The sequence below is a fragment of the Delphinus delphis genome, chromosome 10 (assembly GCF_949987515.2).
Source record: "Delphinus delphis chromosome 10, mDelDel1.2, whole genome shotgun sequence".
NCBI lineage: Eukaryota > Metazoa > Chordata > Mammalia > Artiodactyla > Delphinidae > Delphinus > Delphinus delphis.
Window position 1 is genome coordinate 102702976 of NC_082692.2, and position 26372 is coordinate 102729347.

Here is a 26372-nt window from a genome sequence, read left to right on the forward strand (position 1 = left end):
ATAAGGCTTTAGAAAGGCTGGGCTGCCCAGGATCATGCAGCGTGCTAAGAAGCAGAGCTGGGACGAGAGCCTAGATCCCGAACTCAGTGCATCTAGAAAAGTCACGGCCCTCCCACGAGCCCCCCCCCCAGCCCCATCCAGGGAAACTAGCAGCTTCCACTGTGGTCACGTGGCTGGAGCAGGGGCATCCCCATGCTTGCCACCCAAAGACCCACGCATGTGCCAGGCACTGCCATGGGCACTTGGGGTACACCTGCAAAGACACAGGTGTGGCCCCGCCTTCTGAGAGTCTAGCCTACTCGCGACAGCCCGCCCTGGGTCTGACTGGTCCTGTTTTGTGGTGGCAGAAGCAGGTTTCCAACTGGCTCCAGCTTCCATGGATCTGTCCCTCCTGCCTGGGTTAGCAGCTGGAACCTGGGGACACGGGGAGCGGTCATGAGAGTCACACAGTTCTGCACTGAAGAAAGTATCTCAGTCTAGGATGGTCTTCCCCTGGGAAAGCTCTAGGGAGTTTACCGACTGTTCCTGCTTAAACAAGAGCCTTGTGCATGTGAAACTCCTGGGAAATTGGTGAAGAATAACTACCAAAATGCATTCTTTGAATCCACTGGGCTTCCAGAAGCATAGACAGTAAGTAAAATAGTTGGATTTCTATGTGTTATTTAAATGTCATCCCTAAATTATATTTTGGGAGTGGCTGTTTTCTGATTATGCTCAACTGTGAGTGAAGCAGGCGGTTCCATCCCTACCCTCCAAGCTTGGGGAAGACACTGCAAAGCCTGGGTACCGGAGGGCGGACTCTGCACACAACCCCTGTAGCGCCCAGCGCATGCCGCTCTGCACCGGGTCACGACGCATGCAGTGCACACGTCCCACACATGCTGTGGGCTCTCCATCCCTAGTGCCTCCTTGGCAGACACCTTGGGGGTCCCACAGAGACACAGACCTCAGTGCCCCCCACCCTCCTCCACTGACTCTGAAGGCGGGGGGATGAGGTCGCGGGGATTCTTCCTCGCCACCAGGCAGACATCATAGCTGTCGTGCATGAGGGCGTTGACGGCTACGACATTCCACTGGTTCTCCCAGGGGTCCAGCTCCAATATCTCTTTGGAGATAATTTCGTGGCGATCTGAAAAACAGCAAAGGAGGAGGACAAAATATCAAATATCACGCAGTATTAAATTCAGAGGTCATCATTGCTATTAAACAACTTCCTCTAAAAGGTATTATGCAGCAGAAATTAATTAACAAACAGCCGAATACTGTACTGTGGAAGACACAGTGTTCCTGATGTTTAAGAAACCAAGAAAGGCCACGTGACCACTCACATTCAGGAGTTATTCAGACACTCTGACAAGGCATACTGTTGTCTCAAGTGGAAGGGGTATGCCAGGGTCGTGTTAACGATTTATTAAAGATGCCAGCAAGGGGGGAGACTGTCCTTAATTCTGCACCTGTAGGAGGAGGTCTCACGACCTCGTGTGAGTCACTGGCCTCCCTGAGCTTACGTTTCCTTAACTGCAGATAGGATGCTGGGACACAGCCAGGGTCCTCGCAGGAGACAGATGGCACAGTCTAACTGGGCAATTTAAGAGAGTTTGGAAAGGTCTGGGTAGCGTTTAGGAAGACCCACGAGGGATGGCACAGCCCCCAGGACTAACAGCAGCTGGGCCATTGCCACCTGAAAGGCCGCGGGGGAGGGGTGGGAACAGGAACTTGGAGAGGGCAGCTGCCTGGAGCTTAGCCATCCCCAGGGACCCTCCTGGCAGCCCCGCAGAGGGGTGCGGAGAACAAATGCCCTTATTCTACCCTTCTTTCTCCCAACAATTCTGGCTAAACCCAACCAGAGGCCAGAGGGGAAAGGAGCCTGTGAATGCAGCCCACAGAGGTCGGCTTTGCAGGACACAGAGTAAGATAGAGAAGGGGTGAGTGGGTTGGGAGGGCAGATGGGAGATTTCCAGCCCAGACGACTGTTTCACAACTTTATGATGATAAGAGGGGATAATGTATGGAAAAGTGCCCTGTCCTGGCATGTAACAGTCAATACTTGAAAATGGTCTATGTGCGCTTGTAAAGAATGTGGGTTTTATAGTTGTTCATATATGTTCATTAGGTCATGTCATTCAAATCTTCTACATATTTACTGCTTTTTGTGGGCTTGTTCAGTCTGTTACTCAGAGAGCTGTGTGAAGCTATCCCACTAAGATTATCGATTTGTCTATTTCTCCTTTTAATTCTGTCAGTTTTTAGTGTACACATTTTGAGTCTGTTATTAAGTGAATACAGATTTTATCATTTATAAATTTATCATTTAATTGACCCTCTTTCTCTAGAATAAGTTCCATTAGAATTCTTTTGACTAATATCATAACTAGCAAAAGGTACAATTCTAAAGAACATTCTGATAATCTTTGTCTTTTAACTGGAACATTTAGTCTATTTATGTTTAATGCAATAACTGATATATTTTGGTTTAAATCTAACATCCCATTTGTGAACCATCCTTGTCTCACTCGTTCTTTTCTCCTTTAATGCTGTCTTTTAGACTGTTTTTTTTTTTTTTTTTTTTTGCAGTACGCAGGCCTCTCACTGTTGTGGCCTCTCCCGTTGCGGAGCACAGGCTCCAGACATGCAGGCTCAGCGGCCATGGCTTATGGGCCCAGCCGCTCTGCAGCATGTGGGATCTTCCCGGACCGGGGCACGAATCCGTGTCCCCTGCATTGGCAGGCGGACTCTCAACCACTGCGCCACCAGGAAAGCCCCTGAGTGTTTTTTTATCATTCCATTTCTTCTCCTCCACTGATTCAGAAATTATAAACCCCATTTGTATTCGTTTTTTTTTTTGGCCAAGCTGTGTGGCTTGCAGGATCTTAGTTCCCCAACCAGGGATTGAACTTGGGCCCCGGCAGTGAAGGCACTGTGTCCTAACCACTGGATCTCCTGGGAATTCACCCCCATTTCTATTCTTTTGGTGGGGGTTACCCTAGATTAAAACTTGCACACCCAACTTACCAAGATCTGATTAAGCAATACCTTGACCATCCTCTTGGAGGCCTTAGAATAGTTTATATTTACTTCCCTCCCAATTTATTAGCCTTTGTTGATGTGCATCTTCATTCTATCTGTAGACTCTGAAAGATATTATTGTTCTGTACGGTAAATGCTCACGGAATGACCCACGTATTTACACTTGCATTGCTCTTCCTTCTTTCCTGCATCTTAGACTTTTCATCAGGGTCAGTTTTCCTTATGCCGAAGTGCATACTGTAGGGGATGTCTTCTTACGGCAAACTCCTTCAGCTTTTGTTTGTCTAAAAATGCCCTTTTTCACCTGCATTTCCTGAATGAACCTTCACTCCAAAAACACCAAAAAGTAGTCATAGCTGACACTCACTGTGTGCTTACAGTGGGCTGCGTGTGCCGTGCTCACTGTGAGCCGGGTGCGCTGAGATGTTATATCACATCACCCTGTGGGGCAAGCACCAGTTTACCCCTGTTTTCAGACTAAGGGTTAAGACTCAGAGGACCTGCCTACAGGCACACGGCTAGAAGTGGCAGAGCCGGAATTCCCACCCAGATCTGCGATCCTCAAAGCCTGTGCTCGAGACCACTGAGCCCTTTCGAATGAAGAAGGACGTGGTGGGACTGTGTTTCCTGCAGCTTGTTGATGAGGCAGGAGGAGACAGGCTCTGTGGGACCCAAAGCTTATATGACTTGGGAGGCCCTCTTTAAGGAACATGTTACAAAATTAGGTATGGAAGTATTTACTTTTTCCAGCTCTATTGGGACACAATTGACAAATAAAAATTGTATACTTTTAAGGTACACGATGTGATGATTGAGATGTGCACACGCTGTGAAACCATCACCACAATCAAGCTAATTCACACACCCATCACCCCGCATGGTTACGTGTGTGTGTGTGTGTGTGTGTGTGTGTGTGTGTGTGTGTTGAGAACACTTAGCAAATTTCAGGTATACAATACAGTATTTTTTTTTGTTTTTTTTGTCCACGTGGCGCGGCTTGCAGGATCTTAGTTCCCTGACCAGAGACTGAACCTGGGCCACGGCAGTGAAAGCACCGAGTCCTAACCACTGGAACACCAGGGAATTCCCAGTGTTAACTAGAGTCACCAGCCACGTATTAGACCCCCAGAACGTCTTCACTGTATAGCGGGAGGTCTGTAGCTTTTGACCAGTGTCTCCCCATGTCCCCTCCCCCGAGGCCCTGGCAGTCGCCATTTCTGCGCTCTGCTTCTGTGAGTTGGATTGCTTTGGATCCCACGGGCGAGTGAGGTCACATGGTACTTGTTGTTCTGTGTCTGGATTGTCTCACTTAGCATGATGTCCTCCAGGTTCATCCCTGGGGGGCAAGTGGCAGGATTTCCTTCTTTTTTATGCTGAATAATATTCCATGGAATAGAAATATATACACACCACATCTTCTTGATATCAGCTCCGTACAATACAACTCTGTGATAAAGGGAATGTTCTGTAATCTGCAGTGTCCAATACAGAAACCGCTAGACACATTTGAAGTGTGAGACTGAGGAGCTGATTTTTAACTTTTATTTAATTGTAATTAGCTTAAATTAAGAACTTACGTAGACATGAAGCTCAAAATCTTTTTTTCCTTCAATTTTTTAGAAAAAAATCTTTTGGGTCTGTGACTTTCTGAGACAGGTGCCTCAAAGTCCATGCAGTTCTTGAGGATTTATCCATTTATCTTGTGGTTTGTGTAGTTTCTGTTTTATATGTCTCTGAGTTGTGTTGTTAAGTGCAAAAGGAATCATGCTTGTTGAGTCTGTTAAGAGTTCCTGGCGGCACCAGCAGACACGAATTCTGTCCGGCTTTAGCAAAGTGGGGATTTACTGGACGGAAGGTAGCTCGGCAGCTTGAGGGCAGCTGAGAGGATTGTGGGTGGCCCAGTCAGGCTGGGGGCTCCCACTGGCCTTCTCGCTGCGGCTGCTGGCAGGCGTCAGTGCTGGAAACCACCATTCCCCGCAGAGCCCTGGCGGCGAGAGGCTGACGGGTCTGACCCAGGGGCCGCCCATCGAGGGGCAGACGTCCGGGACGACCGTTTCCTCTTCCTGCCCGTCCTCCTGTTGAGGTGGAGGAGCCTTCTCTGGCTCCTTTACTGCCGGTGTCTTGGAACATGTGTTTTACCACTCCCACACCTGGGTTTCTGTTTCGTTTTGTTTTGGTTTAGCTGGATGAAGGCTTGCAATGTCTTTATTCAAATTAATGCAGGCTGGGGCTTGTAAAATTTTAGAGTAGACGGAGTTTTCTTCATTAATTTTGCTTCCTTTCGCTCATTTCAGTGTTTATTGGGGAGACTTTTTTTTTTTTTTTGCGGTACGTGGGCCTCTCACTGTTGTGGCCTCTCCCGCTGCGGAGCACAGGCTCCAGACGCGAAAGCTCATGGGCCCAGCCGCTCTGCAGCATGTGGGATCTTCCCGGACCGGGGCACGAACCCGTGTCCCCTGCATTGGCAGGCGGACTCTCAACCACTGCGCCACCAGGGAAGCCCGAGACGTATTTTTTTAAACGATGTATGGGTATTACCATCTTTCCTAGAAATCTCTAATTTACATGGAATGAAAATTACCGCATTACTGCCAAAGAAGTAAAGCAGGTAATGAGTGAGCTTTCTTGACTGGGAAGGGGAGAGTGTACTGAGTCGTCCCAGACTTGGGTGTGGCCGGGGACTCAGGAAGAAGCCACACCGGGGATTCGGGCTCCCGCCAGGACCGCCTGACAGGGCACACACCACGGTGGGCCGACCCGGTGCTCTCCTAAACTCCCACCCTAACGGAGCTCAGAGAGCGAGCTGTGTACCTACCCGTGTGTGTGAGCCTGGGCTCGTGAAACGTTGTCCTCTCACAAGGAAGAAGAAACCGGTGGCCGAATTCAGTGTCAGCTCGTTTCAGTTCAGTTAACTCTCCAAAAACAGACACTTAATGCAACAGAATCTTACTCACTCGAGGAGTCAGGAAACTCTCCCTGAGGCCGGCCGCCTCCAGGGGTCAGCAGTTGAACACGTTATTTTATACGAAGCAAATAAAGAATTCGCGTAAGCGTTTGAAGATGAGAATGCCAAAGGCATGCTGTGAGTGTGGCAGACGCCTCAGCTGTAGCCCCACGTGCCTTAGGGCTGCTCCCTGTTGTTGGATATCCTTCAGTGGACAAACTTGAGAAGCACCACCTTAGTCTAGATCTCATCGTACAATTCAGTGAGACTGTCAGAAAACTGAAAGCGTGGGATATTTTTTAGTCCCTTATAGAGTTTTTTTCGGTGCTCTTCGGTGCTCTTCGGTGAAATGCTGACTTGCGTTTTATTTATTGCAGAAATATTATTGAGGACATTTCCCACTGCCCTATATGAGGCTACGGGGAGAAATGCTCCACGTTCAAAAGCTGTGCCCCTCTAGCAGTGGTTTGTGCCCCTCTGAGGACACTGCAAATCCGTAGCTGGGCGTGTGGTCCTTTCAGCTCTGGCCTCTAGAGGGACCAGAGATGAACTGGTGGTCCTCATACAGCCAGTGCATGAGAGCGCTGGCGACTTTACCCCATCTGGCTTGCTTTTTTTTTTCCTCTTTAAAAAAAATTTTTATTTTATATCGGAGTATAGTTGATTTACAATGTTGTGTTAGTTTCAGGTGCACAGCAAACTGAATCAGTTATACACACACATACATCCACTCTTTTTTAGATTCTTTTCCCATATAGGTCATTGTAGAGTAGTGAGAAGAGTTCCCTGTGCTGTACAGTAGGTCCTTGTTGTTTATCTATTTTATATATAGTGGTGTGTATATGTCTTTATTTTCCCTTCATCCATTTCCTGATTTTTTTTTTTTTTTTTTTTGGCTGCGTTGGGTCTTCGTTGCTGCACACCGGCTTTCTCTAGTTGTGGCGAGCGGGGGCTCCTCTTCGTTGCACTTGCAGGCTTCTCATTGTCGTGGCTTTTCTTGTTGTGGAGCATGGCTCTAGGCTCGCAGGTTTCAGTAGTTGTGGCACATGGGCTCAGTAGTTGTGGCTCGTGGGCTCTAGAGCACAGGCTCAGTAGTTGTGGCGCATGGGCTCAGTTGCTCCGCAGCATGTGGGATCTTCCGGGACCAGGGCTCGAACCTGTGTCCCTTGCGTTGGCAGGCGGATTCTTAACCACTGCGCCACCAGGGAAGCCCCCTGATTTATTTTAATTTCTATCTTATTGTGTCGTGTGCCTCTCTATAAGCTATGTCAAGTTCCATTGCATTTTGAATGAATAGGTATGTGAGTCAATCATAAATCATAAACCGGGTTACTGAGCACAGGCTGACCTGGCCTGTCCAGCTGGTGGGCTTGTCCTCAGGTGGGGGTGTTACCTACCCTCTCTAGTGAGGTGGAGCCAGCGGTCAGCAAAAAGAGTGATATAGCTGCCCCCGACTGAAGCAGGAAGGAGAGGGTGATGAGTGTAACCAAGGCGCGACCGCAGTGAGCACCTCTTAGAGGAGGGACCCGGTTTGGGCAAAACCAGAACCAAAGCCACACGACCGTCTGAGGACGTGCAGTTGCCTCTGCGAGCAAGGTTGGGATGGGGGGGAGTCCTTTGCAGCCCCCTGCGGTACATCAGCATACTGTAAAATCATGTGGCACAGAAACAGTCTTCCGCTGTCTGGAGATTCAATTAATTAATCAGAGATTTTATATTTTCCACCGATTGAAGGAATGGATGTACAAAATCACTTTTGATCAAGGGGTAATTGGCATCCCAAGTAATGACTATAAACAAACTTCTGAGTATTCTCGGCCTTTTTCTTTGCTTTGGCCGTGCCGTGCATTGCGCGGGATCTTAGCTCCCTGAAAGGGGATCGAACCCCTGCCCCCTGCACTGGGAACGTGGGGTCTTAACTACTAGACCACCAGGGAATTCCCTGGGCTTATTTATAAGAAACATAGAATGTGTTTTACCCTTCGAGATACACAGGAGTTCAAATAGGAAATGGTGCTTTTGAGAAAATTAGTTTTTTATTTTCTTTTTCTTAAGAAAAATACTTTAAAAAATGAGATTAAGCAAGTGGAAGGTCTGTGAGGTGAAATGATTTGATAAAGACCACTGTATTGGGGCTTCCCTGGTGGTGCAGTGGTTAAGAATCCGCCTGCCAATGCAGGCGACACAGGTTTGAGCCCTGGTCGGGGCAGATCCCACATGCCATGGAGCAACTAAGCCCGTGCACCACAACTACTGAGCCTGCGATCTAGAGCCCACGAGCCACAATTACTGAAGCCCGTGCACCTAGAGCCCGCGCTGCACAACAAGAGAAGCCACTGCAATGAGAAGCCTAAGCACCGCAACAAAGAGTAGCCCTCACTCACCACAACTAGAGAAAGCCCGCATGCAGCAACGAAGACCCAACGCAGTCAAAAATAAATAAATAAATAAATTTATATATTAAAAAAAAACCATTGTATTTCATGTAAACATCAACACACTGGGATTCAGGTCTACTATTTTATTATTTTTTTTATGTTTTGCTCCTCTGTTTCCCCTTTCCTTCTTCTTTTTGGATTACGTGAATATTTTAAATATCCCATTTTAATTTATCTTGAATTTTTAAGCATTCTTCCTTGTATAGTTTGTTTTTTGGTAGTTGTTCTAAGGATTACAGTAACTTTTTTAAAAAAAAATTTATTTATTTATTTTTGGCTGCATTGGGTCTCTTGCTGTGCACGGGCTTTCTCTAGTTGCGGCGAGTGGAGGCTACTCTTTGTTGTGGTGCATGGGCTTCTCACTGCAGTGGCTTCTCTTTGTTGTGGAGCACGGGCTCTAGGTACGCAGGCTTCAGTAGCTGTGGCACGCAGGCTCAGTTGGTGTGGCTTGCGGGCTCTAGAGCGCAGGCTCGGTAGTTGTGGCACACGGGCTTAGTTGCTCCGCGGCATGTGGGATCTTCCTGGACCAGGGCTGAAACCCGTGTCCCCTGCATTGGCAGGCGGATTCTTAATGACTGCTCCATCAGGGAAGCCCAGGAGTACAGCAACTTTTAACAGACTATTTCGCTGATACTTCATCACTTCAAGTGGGTGCAGAAACCCCCCTCACTTCCATCTAGTCCCTTTGCCTACCTACCCCATTACGTTTAATTGTCACCACAAGGGAGACAGCCCTCTCTGTGTAACACTAACCCACACTGAGAACACTATCAGACAGTGTTAAAAATTTTTCCTGTCGACTGCCATTCATGTGCTAAAGAACTGAAGAGGAGAAAAATGTCCATTATATTTACCCGGGTATTCACTATTTCTCTTTGTCTTCCTGGATTCCTGAGGTTCCAAGTTTCTCAGCGATACCAGTTGCCTTTCATTTGAAGAATTTTCTGTAACTTTCCTTTTTTAGAGCAGGTCTGCCTAATACGGTGTATTACACTGATTAATTTTTGTACGGTGAACCAGCTTTTCATTCCTGGCATAAAGCCTGCTTGGTTAGAATGCATAATTCTTTTTGTATGTTGCTACATTCAGCTTGCTAGTATTTTACTGAGCATTTTTGCAACCGTATTCATAAGGGACGTTGGCCCGTAGTTTTCTGGAATGTCTTTGTCCAGTTTTGCTATCAGGGAAATTCCGGCCTCATAGAAAGAGTTGGGAAATGTTCCCTCCTCTTCTATATTCTGTAAGTGTGTGAAGAGTTGGTGTTATGAGCTCTGATCTTTTGGAAACATAATGTTGGCTTCCTCACTCTGTGCTGGGGGTGGCGAACAGAGTTTTTGATTCTGACTTTCCTCTGCTGAGTCAAAGAACTCAACAGTTCTGTCAAGAACTGTGAAGAGTCTTAGACTTTACAACACGAAACTCCTGGTCATAGAGGAAGGACGGGGTCGCTCGTAGCAACAGCAGCAGGCAGTGTGTCCGCATTTTAAAAGTACAGTTATTTGAGCCGCAAATCCCACAGGGCAGCATGGAGAGTGTCAGGCGACACCTGTACAACCAGTGGGCTGCCTTGTAGGACGGGAGCCCTAAGCTTAGGAACCGGAAGCTTTTATAATGGCCCTTGCGGTGGAGGGAGACACTGTCTCTCTTTTCTAAGGTTGTCTGCTGTACAAACACGCTTGAAAGGGTCTTCCAGAACAAAGGCAGGCAGTGTCTCTGCTCCCAGATGCTCAGAGATGCATGAGACCCACAGAGGATTACCTTCCAGCAGGCTCACCTGCTAATATTTTCCTTAATACTCCCCTCATTGTTCCTCTCTTACATGTACTCTATTTATGTATCTCAAATTTGCTTTTGTTTTATCAGTTATACACGCGCACGATTTAAAGAGCCAAACAGCTCAACAAGGTTCAGGCCTTAAAGATGGTTGTGTCCTACCCACCTCCCCATTTTCTGCCTTTCAACCTGGCTGATTCTTCTGGCACTGAACACTGTCATCTATAAATAACATATTTTATACTATTGCAACTTCTTTTCTTAAAAAAAATTATTTTCTTTATTTTTATTATTATTATTTTTTTGGCTGTGTCGGGTCTTAGTTGTGGCACACGGGATCTTCACTGAGGCACACAGAATCTTTAGTTTGCGGCACGTGGGCTTCTCTGTAGTTGAGGCGCTCGAGCTCGGTAGTTGTGGCACGCGGGCTTAGTTGCCCCGTGGCCCGTAGGATCTTAGTTCCCCGATCAGGGATCGAACCCACGTCCACTGGACCATGAGGGAAGTCCCTACTGCAACTTCTTGATTTCTCAGATGAAGCCATGCACTCCTGACTTCCACTGTAGAAAATGTGGTTTCAGCTTTCTTCCACATCCCCACCGTGTGTGCCCCACTCCCCCGAAGGGTTGAGGCTCCATGTTTACCACTGACATGGTTAGACGTGATTGTTATCAGTGCTATTCACACATGACCGGGTGACACACTCTCCTTTCCTGCACAACTGCTTGCTTCCTCTCAAGTCAATTGTTCTATTTTTGTTAGTTTTCATTGCTCTTCTCCAAGTGTCTAAATCTTGCAGAATATTAAGATTTGATCAGTTTTCCCTTCTGGAAGTCCCCTCCCCCAGAGCCTTTGACCAGCTGCCTTCTGAACTGGCTGTTCAGGCCACTGTACAAGCTGTCATCCCTGGATCTCCCCTCAGTATCCTTCCCTCCACTGTGTTTAATCCTGTCTCCTGGCCCCCTGTCCTCTAGTACTTGGCTTAGGTGTTCGTTGTTGGGAAGCAAAACCTAACAGAAGGGAGCACAGGAGATAAATTTTGGGAACATTGCATGTCTGAAAACGTGCTCCCACACTTAGAGGTTCAGCAAGTATGGAAGTATAGGTAGAAGGTAACTTTCCTCTAGGGTTTTTGAAGGCATTAGCTTAAGTTTCTTCTAGCTTCCAGTGTCACGTTTGCTAAGTGTGGTGCTATTCTGATTCCTGACACTTTCTACGAGATGAGTCCTTTCTCTCTGGCAGCTTTCAGGATCCTCATTTGTCCCCGGCGTTCTGTGACATTGCAGGGATGTGCTTTACTCTGTGTCCGTTTTCTTCCACTCTGCTGGGGATGAGGTGTTTCCTTTCAACTGGTAACTTTAGTTCTGGGAAATTTTCCTAATTTATTTCATGGATGTTTTGTCCCTCCAGTTTCTCTATTCTTTTTTTTTTTTTTTTACTGAAACTCCTATTCAACCATTGGACCTCATGGACTTACTTTCTCTTTCTCTCATTTTCTATCTAATTACTTTTTGCTCTGCTTCCTGAGAAGTTTCTTCCACTCTACACTCCAAGTTTTCTGTTGTATATACAATTTCTGCTGTCATATTTTTAACCTCCGAGGACGCGTCTCCTCCTGGCACAGCCCGTTTCCTCCAGTTGCTTTTCTTCTTTTATGTTTTGATTTCTGTCTTTTCTGTACATGCTTTCCTCAAAGGTCTGATGAGCCCCAGCTGTTTGCTCATCTTTAAGAGAGGGATACCATGGAAGCCTTTTCCGTGAGGTTCTCTGTGGGGTGATTTGGCTTTGCCTTATTTTGGGGCAGGTCAGATTCCCAAAGAAGAATCTTCCTGTCTCCTGACTGGAGGTTATGGCTGCCCACGTCTGGGAGCCAGAAGACGAAGAAAGCTGCTGATCTCCAGATTCAGTGTGTAGCTGTTCTCTTCCGCTCCCTGTTTTTAGTACTGATTGCCTCCCCCACCCCCATCCTTAGCTTTGGTCTTTGCTGGGGTGCAGGAGGGGCTTTATCTCAGTGTCGAGGGAAGGGCAGGAGATTGGGCTCTTCCTGTCTTTCCGCTGTCCTCGTGTTTTCAGCGTCACCTTCATTCCCTCTTCCAGACTTGTCCACCCCCAAGACTCCCTGGAGTTCTGTGGTTTGTGCTTCCTTTTCCTGTTGCCAGGTTAGCACTGAACTGTCTCATGTCTGAGCAGTTATTCATCCATCTGCTTTCCTGCTTCCAAAATTGTGTTGCTGTTGCCCTCTCTCCTCTTTTCTTTGTCTGACTGTGTTCATTCCATTTACCGTCATTTTCGTGGGACGTGGGAGAAAACAGAGGTGTTCAATCTATTTTAACCAATATGCAATTACTATGTTTATTACGTGTTTTGGTGTCTGTCTTTCCCGTCAACTGTTGAGCATCTCAAGATTGTAGCCCAAGTGCCTCTAAACAGTTTGTTTCAATACATTTTTATGGAATTAACTAAACAGATTAAAAGAGTACTTTCTTGACTGTGTTTTTTTGAGTAAATAAATGGGATGAGTAGGTTTGTGTCACACAAGGAGAGAAAATTCAGTGCCTGTTTTTAGGTCTGACTCTGAGATCTCTAGTTTGTAATGGGCACGCTATTATACAATTGTTCTGTTTTCCATAAAACCCCACTGTCAACTCACTTAGCTAATCCGGGACAATTTTCCATCTTAAAACCAAATAATTAAAAGGGACTTTGAGAGCTCGCATAGTAAATCCCTTTCCCTCTGGCTGGAAGCATTATTAGTCCATTACAGTTCCAAGAAAAGACATGGGCTCAGAGGGTGAGTTCAGGCATTCTTGAAAAACTGGGGATATCAATTCTTTAACTCAGTATTATACAAAGGAAAATAGGACAAGGAAACAAGACAAAAGAGAGTTATCTTCTAGATCCTTAGACACTAATTACCCCCCACTGCTCTGGAGGTCCTGAGGCCGCCCTCTGTATTCTCTGCCCTTCTCTTCTGGTCAAGAGAAAGCCTGCAGCCAGGGGATGGAGAGTAGGCCCTGGCGGGGGGTGGGGGGGGGCGGCGAGTGGTCCAGCACCTGGGCGCTCTCCTGTCTCCTCCAAGGCCTCCTCACTCACGGGGTTGCAACAGGGGTCTTTAAAAGATCTCCTTGCCCTGCCAGGTTTCTTGCTACTGTGACAGGTTACTACCTTTACAGAAGCATGTGATGTGTAATATAAAAGATATTAGAACCGTTAAAAAAAGTTTTGGAAAGTTCTCTGAAGAACAAATAGAGAAAGGAAAATTGAAGCTTCTTATCATGGGGACTTTCAAGAATACAAAAACCAGTAAATAGGGAATTCCCTGTCAGTCCAGTGGTTAGGGCTCCACGCTTTCATTGCCAAGGGCCCGGGGTTCGATCCCTGGTCAGGGAACTAAGATCCCACAAGCCGAGTGGTGCGGAAAGAAAAAAAAAAAAATCTAGTAAATAAAGCTCCTGTAGCCATTATCCAGCTTTCACAATGATCAACATTTTACCAACGTTGTAAAATCTGTTCTTGCCCCCCATCCCCATTCACTGTTTAAAAAATATTTGCTGGAGTAGATTAACACAAGTTCCAGACAGCATGTCATTTTCATCCATAAAAACTTCTACACAGTCTCTCATCGTTCATAACGTTTTTCCTTTTTCTTCCTCTTTCATATAAAACTACAATGCCATTATTATTGTGACCTAAAATTAACCATTCCTTAATATCATCTAATACTCCAGTCCACACTCAGATTTCCCAGATTACCTGAAAAATATCTTTCTCCACAAGATTTGTTTGAATCAGGAGCCAGATAAGGTCCACTCATTGTATTTGGTTCATATACCTCCTAAGTCTCTCTTAATTCCTAATGAAAACTTTATTCTTTAACTTACATATAATTACGTGCTTTAAAAATGAAGGGAGGTGTATAGCAGGCCTGGTTTTGCTGCAGGGGCAGCTCTGTTTTAATTGGGCATGCTTCCAAAATTGTAAGTACTCCTGGGGCATGTTTTTCCTGGCTATGTCCTGGCCTAGTACTTCTGTTAGGAAGGTTAGAATTAAACTGTTAATCATTTTTACTGTAGCTGCATTCTGCCTTACTTACTGATGCAACTAATCAAACTTTGGAGACAGTTACTTATTAAATTTGTGCATATTTAAAAATCTCCCTGGACTTCCCTGGTGGTCCAGTGGGTAAGACGCCGTGCTCCCAGGGCAGGGAGCCCCAGTTCAATCCCTGGTTGGGGAACTAGATTCTGCATGCCACCACCAACAGCCCGCATGCCTTGACTAAAAGATCTGGTGTGCCACAACTAAGACCCGGCACAGCCAACCAAAATAAATAAATAAACAAATATTAAAAAAAATAAAGAATAAAAATCTCCCTGTTACTTTAAAAAACTATAAATCCGTACTGTAGATTGCAATGATGGTGGCAATTAGATATGTGGAAGCTGAGTTTGGTAATAAACACGTAGATTAGGTATTATGTTAGAAAGCCTTTCAAGCAATTTATTTCTCGTGTCAGTAGTGGGGAGTAAGAGAGTTTTCCGAGGGCAGGATTTCAGTAAAGATCAATAAATGCAGAGCTAACCCCCCGTGTTTCTGGTCATCCCCCTATTTCCATGCGTTCTTCATATTTTTATTTATTTTTTAAAAAATATTTATTTATTTTGGCTACCCCAGGTCTTAGATATGGCAGGCGGGCTCCTTAGTTGCAGCATGTGGGCTCCTTAGTTGCGGCATGCAAACTCTCAGTTGCAGCAAGCATGTGGAATCTAGTTCCCCGACCAGGGATCGAACCCGGGCCCCCTGCATTGGGAGCACAGAGTCTTATCACTGCCCCACCAGGGAAGTCCCTCTTCATATTTTTAAATCTCTCCTTTAGTCCTACAATCTGGCATTAGCCTTCCCTCCCCCATTTCTCCTCTTGTCGTGTTCAACTCATGTGTATTGTGTGTCTGCTGTGTGCCAGACACATTACAGACCAGATCTCACATAATTCTTATGACAGCCCGTGGAGGGAGTAGCCCCACTTTGTAGACGTGAAAACCCAAGGTCAGAGGTTGGTGAGTTGCCCAAGGTCACTGCTTTTGCCAGTGCCCCCTGCTCTTAGGATTGTTCGTTGGGTCAGTTAAGGGAGGTGAAAATTGACATCAAAGGAGGTTACAAAACATTTAAAACTCGACCAGTACCTGCTCCGTGGAAGCCCCCGCAGACGTACAGCTTCCCGTCCACGGCTCCTGCATTGGTAGAATTGGTGCGAAGTGAGAGCAGGGGGCTGGGCATGGGTGGGCCCTCCCTCCAGAAGTCCCCGTCCGGGTTGTAGATCTCCACCGTGTCAAGGCACTTCCGAACCTGACCCTTGTCTCGACCTATGCAGCCGATTCCACCTGCAGAGGGTGACACAGAAAGGAGGTGACCAGAGCTGAGATGTCCCCATGGGCAGTGCCCCCTTTCTGCCGGGTCTGTATCTCAGGCTCATGGACCTTGGTGTGCTTCTGTTGCCTGGTGCTTCTTCTGAGATAATTTGTAAGCAATGCTAATGTCTACTGTGGACTCCTTAGCCAAGGCTAATCTCGTTTTATCCATAGTATTCTATCTGTTTGTGCTCACGCATGAGGCTGATTCCACCACAGGCTTTATAACCTACAACATCCAACACTGGCTCACACAATGACCCTCCCTTTAGAGGAAGAATTTCCGGTTTGAATGTGAGGGTGACCCGGTTCTGACATCTGCCTTCCTGTTCGTTATAATTCCACAGACCTGGCTAGAGAGGCAAACATCCTTTCCATTCCCATCATTGCCAGCCTGTCTCTCCTTCCCTTCTTGTTTATTTTATTTTTTATTTTTGGCTGCTCCGCACGGCATGCGGGTTCTTAGTTCCCCGACCAGGGGTCGAACTCGGGCCCCCTGCAGTGGAAGCGCAGAGTCCTAACCACTGGACAACCAGGGAATTCCTTCTCCCGCTTTTTTTTTTTTTTTTTGTGGCAAGTCAGCTGACAGCTTTATTGCATTGGGGAAGGGGACAGATTGCTCAGGAGCTCTTGGTGGGGCGGGTCCGCTGCCTCTTCACTGTCACAGGCTTCTGGCTGCTCAGGATGGCGCTGGCTCTGCGGATGGCAGCTATACGCAAATCCGGGCGATACTTGTTCTTTTGGATCATGTGCCGGCTGCTACTGAGGGTGGCCCGGGCGTTCTTGTTGATGGTGGTCCGCACGTAAGAAGTGGCTGGCTTTCGCTGGCCGGATCTCCGCTTCATGACCACCACGACCCTTTTGCCGTCCGCCGCCGGCTCCACGCCCACAGTCTTGCGGTGAATGAGCCCGTTGTAGCGAAAGGAGTTGCGGGCCTTCAGGTTATTGGGTTCGGTGCTGTACGTCTGCTTATTCCTCTTGATCAAGAAGCTGGAGCAGTTCCGCATGACCATCCATTGCAGATGCGCGGACATGGCGGCAGCTCCTCTCGTGGCGGCGGCCGGATACGGCCTTCTTCTTTACTTAAGTGGCAGGAATTTTTCCCCATTAGAGCAGGGCCAATCTTTGGTAAATTTCAGGCTTGGGGGTCAGAGGGAAGCCCCAAACACAAATGCATGATGCGTCTTCCATTTTTGAGTGACACAGTTCATTCGGTAGATATTCCCTGATTACCTGTTACTCGCAAGGCAGCATGCTCATGATGAGGAGCTGAGAAAGATGAGCGAGGTATGTTTCTTGCCGTTATTAAGAAATTAATGGGGTGGGCCCTTCCCTGGCGGTCCAGTGATTGGGGCTCCGCCTTCCCGTGCAGAGGGTGAGGGTTCGATCCTTGGTCGGGGAGCTAGGATCCCGTATGCCTCGTGGCCAAAACATCAAGGCATAAAACAGAATCAATATTATAACAAATTCAATAAAGACTTGAAAAATGGTCCACATCCAAAAAAACTTTGAAAAGAAAAGAAATTAATGTGGTGCAAAGGGCCATATACACAAATAAACAGATAGCGACATCATGACAAGTACCTTAAAAGAGATACACATTACACTCAGAAGTCCAGAGACTGTAGCAAGTAGCAGAAATATCATTTACATAGTTGTGACTTTAAGTACAATGCTTCATGGGAAAGTAATGGCATAAGAATTTCCAATCCGCTGTAATAAGAAGCACAAGTTTGTAGGTGACCTTTTTTGTACCACAATGAAAGGTCTTAAATGTCAGGGCTATATTTCCTGATCTGAAGCGTGGCTCCTGGGATGGAGGTGAATCCCCTGGAAGGAGAGACAGTCCTCTCTTCGGTGACCTCATTCCATGTAGACCCAATCTGGTGACCTGGTCAACACGACCAATCAAAGTTGGGAGAGTGCTGGCCTCAGGCTACCCTGGAGGGTCCTGGAAGGGTCAGTGCAGTGGGGTGTGGGTGAGGGCTTGGCTCTGTTGTTTATAGCAACACCAAGACCAGAACCGAGACTGCTCTCATCACATGGCCTTTACTCAATGTGTCACTTAGAGATTAATCACATGACACCTCGTGGCATTTCCTCTTTTGTGTTATTTAATTCCCTTTCCCATCGTCATGCTGGTCGGATGGTCCTTCCGTGCATCATCACATGGTTTCCTATCTTCCTTCAGTACTGCACCCCAGGACCTAGCACAGTGCCTGACATGTGCGGGTCTGGAATGAATGAACCAGAAAGTTAACTTTTCCTCAGCTTCCTCTGGCCTAGTGGATATGTTACAGGCTCACTGAGGGCAAAGACCACTTTTCACCTGTCTTATATCTCACAGTGCCTGACACATGGTACTCAGTGAATCCGAGAAGATTGATGGGAACAGCTTATTTTCACCCTGGTTGGGACTCACGCAGACATAAGAGGACTTCAGAGGGAACCTTTTTGTTCTCTTTGCCTATGGAGCCTGGCCTGTTTCCTGTCTCAGTACGAACCCAGGGATCAAGGCTATAAACTCAGGAAGCTCTTAGCTGCTTTCCCTTTTCCGCCTGGATAAATAATTTAGCCCGTTACCGTGCCAAGTCTGAGCAGCAGCGTTTCCAAGGAGGGGACACGCTGGCCTCAGTTAACTGCACACTCTGTTGTTCACAGGCCCTCTTCCAGTGTGGCGCTGGGGCAGCTGGAGGCTTCTTAGTCCAACAAAAAGTGGAATTTCCTATCTGTGGGGCAGGATGGGCTTAAAGAAGAGGATTTATCTTTAGCAGCTGACCATGGCAACCACCCATCAGGTAAGAACAAGATGATTTGGCTACCTGCTCCGTAAGAGATACTATTCGGCTGGTTTATATTACGAGCACTTTAGAAGACCAGTCAGTGGGGGCAAACAGATGAGATGCAAGTCGCTCAGAGCCAGTCTGGGCACACCCAGCAGCCAGCAACCTGGGCGTAATCAGAAGTTCACACAAAAGCCCGTTAAGAAAGCTTCCCCAGCATAAAGCATATAAAGAATGGGTATTATTCTCTCGGTTGTTGAAATAATTAGAGTGCTTGTCATTTCCGTTTCCCTTTTACTAAGTGTATTTAATTATAACGTTCAGCCTTTACGCTACAAAACTAAACTTCTACACAGGTACCCTTTCTGTTTGGTTGTCAGACAGTTCACAGGCTCCACTCGGGTGACACGGGCTTGCAGGCTCTGCCTTTGTTTCTGACCGCCCGCCCCTGAATACACTCTCTGTCTCACTTGGATGTAATTCTTCCACCAAGTACACTCTCAGCACCACTCTGTTACCAGCGACTTAATGAGCTTAAACTGAAAGTGAATGCTGATTAGATAAATAATCAAATAAAAGCATGGTCTTTATTAATAAGTCAGCACCAGCACGACAAGAGAACTCTTTTGATCCTGGGGTAGGATCAGCACATCTTTAGAATTTCAATGAGATACTTCATATCTTTAATTTACATGCCATCAGTACCTCTGCGCCTGACTTTCCTTTATTCAAAAACAGGCAAATAGAAGTTATCTTTGCAAGTCATACCCCAGTGGACCTCCAGTGCAAAATACATACTTTAGGTTTTTTTGGTGGGGTCAGGGGGTGTGGATTATAGAAGAAGATGCCTCTCTCTCCTCTTTTATTTCTACCAAGATGAAGACCTGCTCTCTTTGTGTTTGGTGGTCATAGAATCTTTCCCTCTGCAGGGCGTGGGAGGAACCGTCTCCCCACACCAAGCCTGGCCGGGCACTGGCAGAGGGCGGGGGCGTGGTCCTTCCCTGACATCCTCTAGGACTTGCTGTCCATGGGGCCTTGAACACAGCGGGGCTGGTTCCTGACGTCCTTCTGCCTGCAGTCCTGCCTTCAGGTGGCAGGCTGCACCCCAAAGGGGAGGGTGAGTCTGGAGCAGTTCTCACCAGCTCCCAAAGTTGCTTGCACGGCTCAACAAGCTTTAATAATATATTCACTGTTGAAGGCTCCCGTGGGCCAGGGAAAAAGCATGTGGGCTTTCGGAAACAGAGCATGGTTCATATGCCTGTGTCACCACTTATAGCTGGACGACTGGTCAGTATAATTTCTCTAAGTCTCAGTTTTCTCATCTGTAAGTTTCGGATAATAATTGCAATTTCAAATTGCAAAGGTTAACTTGTAGGTAACTATGTAAAGGTGGAGGAGGGTGAGGAGGATGGACATGCGCTGTAAACTATTCCCAAGTACTATGATGGGAATTTCTTTTTAGTTCTTCCCATGCACTCCGTGTGATGGTCATTCTTCCTCTCTCGTGTTCCAGAACATTGTGTAAGTGAAGCAGGGCTCACTGAAGCCTCTGGTCTTAGGTTTGCGTGATCTCAGTTTAATTGTCCGCTGCATCTATGATTGATGGCTGTAGGGGCGAAGCTCTCTTAAATGTTTACTTTGAGGTTGGATAGAGCAAGTCAGAGGCTGAAGGGCTGAGAAATAAGCTGAGCCTTCAGGTGGGGAGAAAGTTTCGCTGACACGATGGATCAGAGTAGTGCACTGGTCAAACATTCGAGACGGGTAGGAGCTGTCAGGTGGCAGCATAGGAGACAGTCACGCTAATATAATGCTCGCGACAATGTCCTTCTCACCCTGGTTGTCTGCTCTCTGGTTTTCTTCTTCACTCATTTCGGAGCTCCAGATTTGGAGCCTAAAGTGCTAGAAGACATGATCTAGCTTCTTGTCCCTTCTTAGGGCTCTCTTGGGTATTTTCAGAAAAAAAGCCCTTCGGGACAGGGTGGAAAGTAGGCTCATCTGCCTTTTACAAACTTCCGGGTCACGCCATAGGCCTGTCTAAGTGTGTTGGGCTCACAGGACACGGGTGGTGGTGCTCTCTCGTGTGCGCACACCCTTTTCACCCACTAACCCCTCCCTGCCCTTCGCCAGCCTTTTCTTGCTAAGAAAACGTCCATCTGCATTCTGTTCGCTCCTCAAAACAGACGACCAGGAAAATCAAATAAAAGAGCTGAAAGGGCAGACCAAGTTGCACTGGCTAGAGCCTGGATTTGCTTGGTTTTGGAGGGAAACTCAAGTGCTTGAAATATCTTATCATTTCCAAGAGGAAATGTAGACAGTTGACCAGAAAGTTCTGGCACTGAGCCTTGGGTGCCAAATAAGCTGCAATTACAGAATCACTGTCCCATCTGTGGCTGATTCCGGATGACCCCTGGGCTTCCGTCCGGCCCAGCCCTGGGCCTCGGATTTCAACGCGCCTCGCCCGTCAGTTCTTTCCAATCCTGGGCTCATCTTTCCCTTCTTTCTTGCCAATCCCACTTCCCCAGCCTGTCCTGCAGGTCCAAAAGCTGAGCCCACAGTGGGGGAGGGAGAGCCCGGGGTCGTGGTTGGGAGCCCGAGTGCAGATGCCACAAGTTCAGACTAATGTCACTGTCCCCACGCCTGCTCGTCACCCAGTTCTGCCGACAGGACCCCTCAGACATCTCAGGCCTGTCCCTCCCCCGTAGGTGTACAGAGCTTGGACGACCGGACACCGCACTGTGCCGTGCTCACCTTCCTTCCCCTCCCATCGCCCCCCGCCCTGCATCCCCAGCACCCTGTGCTCCAGGCTCTCCCAGCTGCCTGCAGTTCCCCAAGCAGTGAGGTTATTCATCTCCAGGACTTCGCTTAGGCTGGTCTCTGCCTGGACTGGCCTCTCCTCCCCAACGTGACAAACTCCTCTTTCAAGGCTCAGCTCAGTAGCCACCCCTAGGAAAGCCTTCGTATCTCTGCAAGCGGCCATTCCCTCCTCGAGCCTCTGCTGCCCTCTGAACAGAGATCAAGATTCCTATAAATAGTGCTGCTCTTACTTATCTCTGTGCGCGTTTCCCTATTTGATTAGGCTGTAAGTCACTGGAGGGCAGAAGAATGTCTAATTCACATCTGTATGCCCCATGCTTTTCAGCCGGGGCAGACAGTCAAGAAAAAATAACTGAGCGCGTGAATGGACCAGCTTCTCACCTGCATCCCGGGTACTTTTTTTTTCTTCTTATGCTCTTTGTCAAAACAAAAAGTGATGACTAGCTTTCCAGAATGTGTCAAGCGCTGAGTCCAAACAGCTGAAAACTCACTTCCTGTCAGATAATAAATATTACCTTCTTAAGGATATAGGACTCTCAGTCCAGATATGGAGAGAAATTGTTGCTGTCTGTTGTTGGGCTCATTTTCCCCCCAGGTCTGCCCGCCTGAACCATCACTAACCTCCCTTAACTTGGGCTGGACATAACCTAACAGGACACAGGCCAAGTTTATACTAGTACTTCTCTCAAGTGACCCTGCAAAGAACCATTAATCAAATATATTCCACACCTTGGAAATGTAGACACACAAGATGTAAAGTATGAAGGCGAAGTATGCATCATTCTGTTCCCTGAGTTTCTTCTAAAGGAGGCTTGACAGTATGTGCTGAATAACTACTATAGAAAAAAGGTCTTGAGACTTCCCTGGCGGTCCAGTGGTTAGGACTCTGGTGCTTTCACTACCGGGGCCCAGGTTTGATCCCGGGTCGGGGAACTAAGATCCCACAAGCTGCATGGCACGGCCAAAAAAAAAAAAAGAAGATCTTAATAAGTCTTTGATATGTTTATCTTTTGTGTAAATAAAATGATTTACAGAAAGTGATAATTTGTGCTCATTTCTATATTTACCCAAGAACAGGTAAAGGAAGGGAGTAATTAAAAAAAATGATCACATGTATAAATGGATAAAGTAGTTGAAGATAATACATTTTACTCAAAATGACAGGATTTTAAAATAATTGATATCTTCTTCAAAACATCAAAGTTTTTCCATTTCAAGTCTTCATACTGTTTTAAAACATATATTACGTTATTCCCCGCCGTAGTGAATTGACGATTTCAGATTTAACATTTTCTTAAGGATTCAGAAGTAACAATACAATCTGTTTTCACAATATGCTATGGACATAGATGGTTCTATACACTAGGCTACATGAAGACATACCTAAGATTTGCTTTGTTGAACAAAATTTTTTTTTTTTTTTTTTTTTTGCGGTACACGGGCCTCTCACTGTTGTGGCCTCTCCCGCCGCGGATCACAGACTCCGGATGCGCAGGCTCAGCGGCCATGGCTCACGGGCCCAGCCGCTCTGCGGCATGTGGGATCCTCCCGGACCGGGGCACGAACCCGTGTCCCCTGCATCAGCAGGCGGACTCCCAACCACTGCGCCACCAGGGAAGCCCTGTTGAACAAAATTCTTGCTATCGGTGTGGCTTTTAGCAATTTACCTCTTTTCATAAAAGCAAAGCATAAAACATGTAGTAGCACAGGGCTTTGGCTGTGTTCTCTTAAGCTTTTCTGCAAACATAAACAACAAGTCAGAGGCCTGGACAACATCCTCCTAAGACATTTCTCATCTATTCTCAGTAACATTATTATCTCTGTCCATCAGGGGTTTTCACACTGTAGAAGCTTCCGAACATTCTCTCATTTCAGCATCAAAAACACTTTAAACTTCTAGTTAGTTTTAAGCAATCTGTAAGCATACTTTGGCTATCCACTTCATATCCGTACTACGTGTTAGAGAATAACAAGTTTAAGGTGTTTTTTCTTCCATAAGACACAGTCTACTGAGAAATCAAAGACAAATATGAAACCATTATAATACAGCATTGTAATTATACATTGATCGAATAGAGTGCAATTTCTCACTAATTGTCACAATGAAATGTGGAACTGTCCACTCTTTGTGAATTTGTAGGATGTCAGTGATGAAAATGACTAAAGCTAAGTTGTGATTTGAGAGCCATAGGCAAACTTTGGCCTCTGAGAGTACTTAGTTCTGGGTTCCCCACTGAGGGTGCCAGATAATCAAGGTGAAGCTCCTTCATAGGATGAACTGCAGATACATTTCATGGACACTGACATCAAAAACATGGTGAGTCATTTGGTGCAGTTCAAATCCAAGTCTTTTCTCAGAATAAACAGACACTGGCATTCCCTGGAGAACTTCTTTGGCCGTTGAAAAAGTACATTTCTTTCCTTGTTCAACCTGAGCTTAAGAAGTATGTCTCTAAGCCCAGAACGCTCTTGGAATGAGTTCAGAATGTACCCAACAGCCTGCTCTGATGACCTGTGAGTGCAGGATGCTCTGACCAATGGCCTGACCTAGCTTCCTGGAACACACATGCTGTCCAAGGGAAGACACCTTCCCTCATTCATCTCTGGGTCTCTCCTAAAAGCCAGCTCAGGGCCCGATTATGTTCCATACACAGGCTTAGTCAATATTTTGAGCGTATAAAACCTCCATTAACATGACGTCACCTCTTCCTTTCCTCACAGTATCAGTGTTTCTCAACGTGCAGTCCTGTGGGCATTCCCACCAGAATCGCCTGACGCTTCCCACAGCTCAGATCCCCAGGTCCCACTTCAGACCCACTAGCCCAGAATTGGCCAAGGGTGAGGGCCAGGAATCTGCCATTTTAATGAACAGCCTGGGTGATCTGAGGCAAACTTATATTTATTAAAAAACTGTTTGGAATTTTATGTATTTATTTTTTAATATTTATTTATTTATTTGGTTGCACAGAGTAATAGTTGCGGCCGGCGGGCTCCTTAGCTGTGGCATGTGAACTCTTAGGTGCAGCATGTGGGATCTAGTTCCCTGACCAGGGATCCAACCTGGGCCTCCTGCATTGGGAGCGCAGAATCTTCACCACTGCGCCACCAGGGAAGTCTCCAGAAATTTATCAAAAGAAAGAAAAAGGAAAAACCTTAACCATGATGAAACTTGGTCCTTGTATCTCACAGCATAATTCACCTCTAGACTGATCTCTGACACGCATTTACTGCAGTAACTGGAACCCTCTGTGTAACCCCCCTCGTGGTGCGCGGGGGCAGAGTGCTGTCCGATGGAGAAAACAACACCCGTAGCCGCGTGGGGAGACTTGCTATTAGCTGGCTCCTCGGACAGGGAAGTGAAAACTCCCTGCTTTAAAAAATTCTCCACAAGGCCTGTAACTCTGATGATTTTTGAGGCTTTTGCCCTGATGGAAGAGCAGGATAGAAAGGTCAATTCAGTCACCTGACGTTTGTAAGCATCCATCACATGGAGCAGGCCTGGCAGCTGTCAGAAGAGACACAGACAAGAGGGAGGCAGGGTGTCTGCCCCTCGATGGTCCCAGGAGCATGGGGAGGGCCACGGGCAGAGGCAGAGCAGCCTTGCCAAGAACAGTGCCACTAATTCACACAAACCACCTCGAGGAGATGGCGTTTCTGCCAGACCCTGAAGGATGCGTTGTCCAGAGGCAGAGGCTGAAAAGCAGAGGGAAGAGCGTAAACAAAGTGCAGAAGGGAGGCTTGTTCAGGAATGACCCTCAGAGCCCAAGGCTGGGGCTGGGAGGGATGTGGCTGCAGAGGCCGGCTGGGGCCAGCCTGAGAAAGGTCTAAATGTTTCCACAAATAGATTCCGGTGCTCACTTTCTATATTTGACTTCGCCTGACCTGTCAAACTAAAGCAACTTCTGAATACAATTTGACTTTTTTAAAACAATTGATGGGGGGGCTTCCCTGGTGGCACAGTGGTTAAGAATCCGCCTGCCAATGCAGGGGATACAGGTTCGATCCCTGGTCCGGGAGGATCCTACATGCCGTGGAGCGACTAAACCCGTGTACCACTACTACCGAGCCTGTGCTCTAGAGCCCGTGAGCCACAACTACTGAAGCCCGCGTGCCTAGAGCCTGTGCTCTGCAACAAGAGAAGCCACCACAATGAGAAGCCTACGCACCGCAACGAAGAGTAGCCCCCGCTCACCGCAACTAGAGAAAGCCTGCGCGCAGAAACAAAGACCCAATGCAGCCAAAAATAAATAAATTTTTATTATTTATTTATTTATTTATTTATTTTTGCGGTACGCGGGCCTCTCACTGTTGTGGCCTCTCCCGTTGCGGAGCACAGGCTCCAGACGCGCAGGCTCAGCGGCCATGGCTCACGGGCCCCGCCGCTCCGCGTCACGTGGGATCTTCCCGGACCGGGGCACGAACCCGTGTCCCCTGCATCGGCAGGCGGACTCTCGACCGCTGCGCCACCAGAGAAGCCCATAGATTTATTTTTTAAAAAATAAAATTAAATGAAATTAAAAAAAAAAAGGTTTTTTAAAAAAACCCACACTTGGGCTTCCCTGGTGGTACAGTGGTTGAGAATCTGCCTGCCAATGCAGGGGACACGGGTTCGAGCCCTGGTCTAGGAAGATCCCACATGCCGCGGAGCAACTAGGCCCGTGAGCCACAACTACTGAGCCTGCGCGTCTGGAGCCTGTGCTCCGCAACAAGAGAGACCACAACAGTGAGAGGCCCGCGCACCGCGATGAAGAGTGGCCCCCGCTCGCCGCAACTAGAGAAAGCCCACGTCCAAAAACGAAGACCCAACACAGCCAAAAATAAATAAATAAAATTAAAAAAAAAAAAAACCCACACTTGATGGAAACGCCAAGTATATTTACGAATGTACATTGTCATTTCAGAAGCAAGCATAATATATTCAAAAGTGTAACTAATAGTATGAGAGCTGAAGTTTTATCTCACAGAAACATTTTTCAAAGAGAGAACCCCGGTACCATATTCAAATCGGTATTTTCATAACAGAGCATCAACAAGAGCTCACAATTGGGTTTGATGAGGTGGAGCCCAGAAGGTTCTATGTTTCTCAAAACTTTACTAGTAAGAGTCTGCATCTAATTCGTTTCCTACTTGATTCTTCATAAAAGTAGGATTGAAAGCCTTCAAAACGAGGAGTTAACGTTTTCTC

General features: G+C 47.0%; 2 protein-coding genes and 1 pseudogene across 2 annotated transcripts in view; 1 reads left to right on the top strand and 2 right to left on the bottom strand.

Annotated features, from left to right (window-relative positions):
* Positions 1 to 947: 947 nt before the first annotated feature.
* Positions 948 to 26372, bottom strand: part of KBTBD12 (kelch repeat and BTB domain containing 12) — a 44609-nt gene continuing 19184 nt past the window's right edge. The window contains exons 4-5 of the mRNA XM_060023165.1: positions 15366 to 15563; positions 948 to 1129 (exon numbers count right to left, since the gene is read on the bottom strand). Coding sequence (XP_059879148.1) covers positions 948 to 1129; positions 15366 to 15563 — 380 coding nt within the window. The remainder of the gene's footprint in view (positions 1130 to 15365; positions 15564 to 26372) is intronic.
* Positions 16169 to 16654, bottom strand: LOC132431755 (large ribosomal subunit protein eL28 pseudogene; annotated as a pseudogene).
* Positions 18255 to 26372, top strand: part of MGLL (monoglyceride lipase) — a 244935-nt gene continuing 236817 nt past the window's right edge. The window contains exon 1 of the mRNA XM_060023168.1: positions 18255 to 18388. The gene's annotated coding sequence lies outside the window, so the exon portion shown is untranslated. The remainder of the gene's footprint in view (positions 18389 to 26372) is intronic.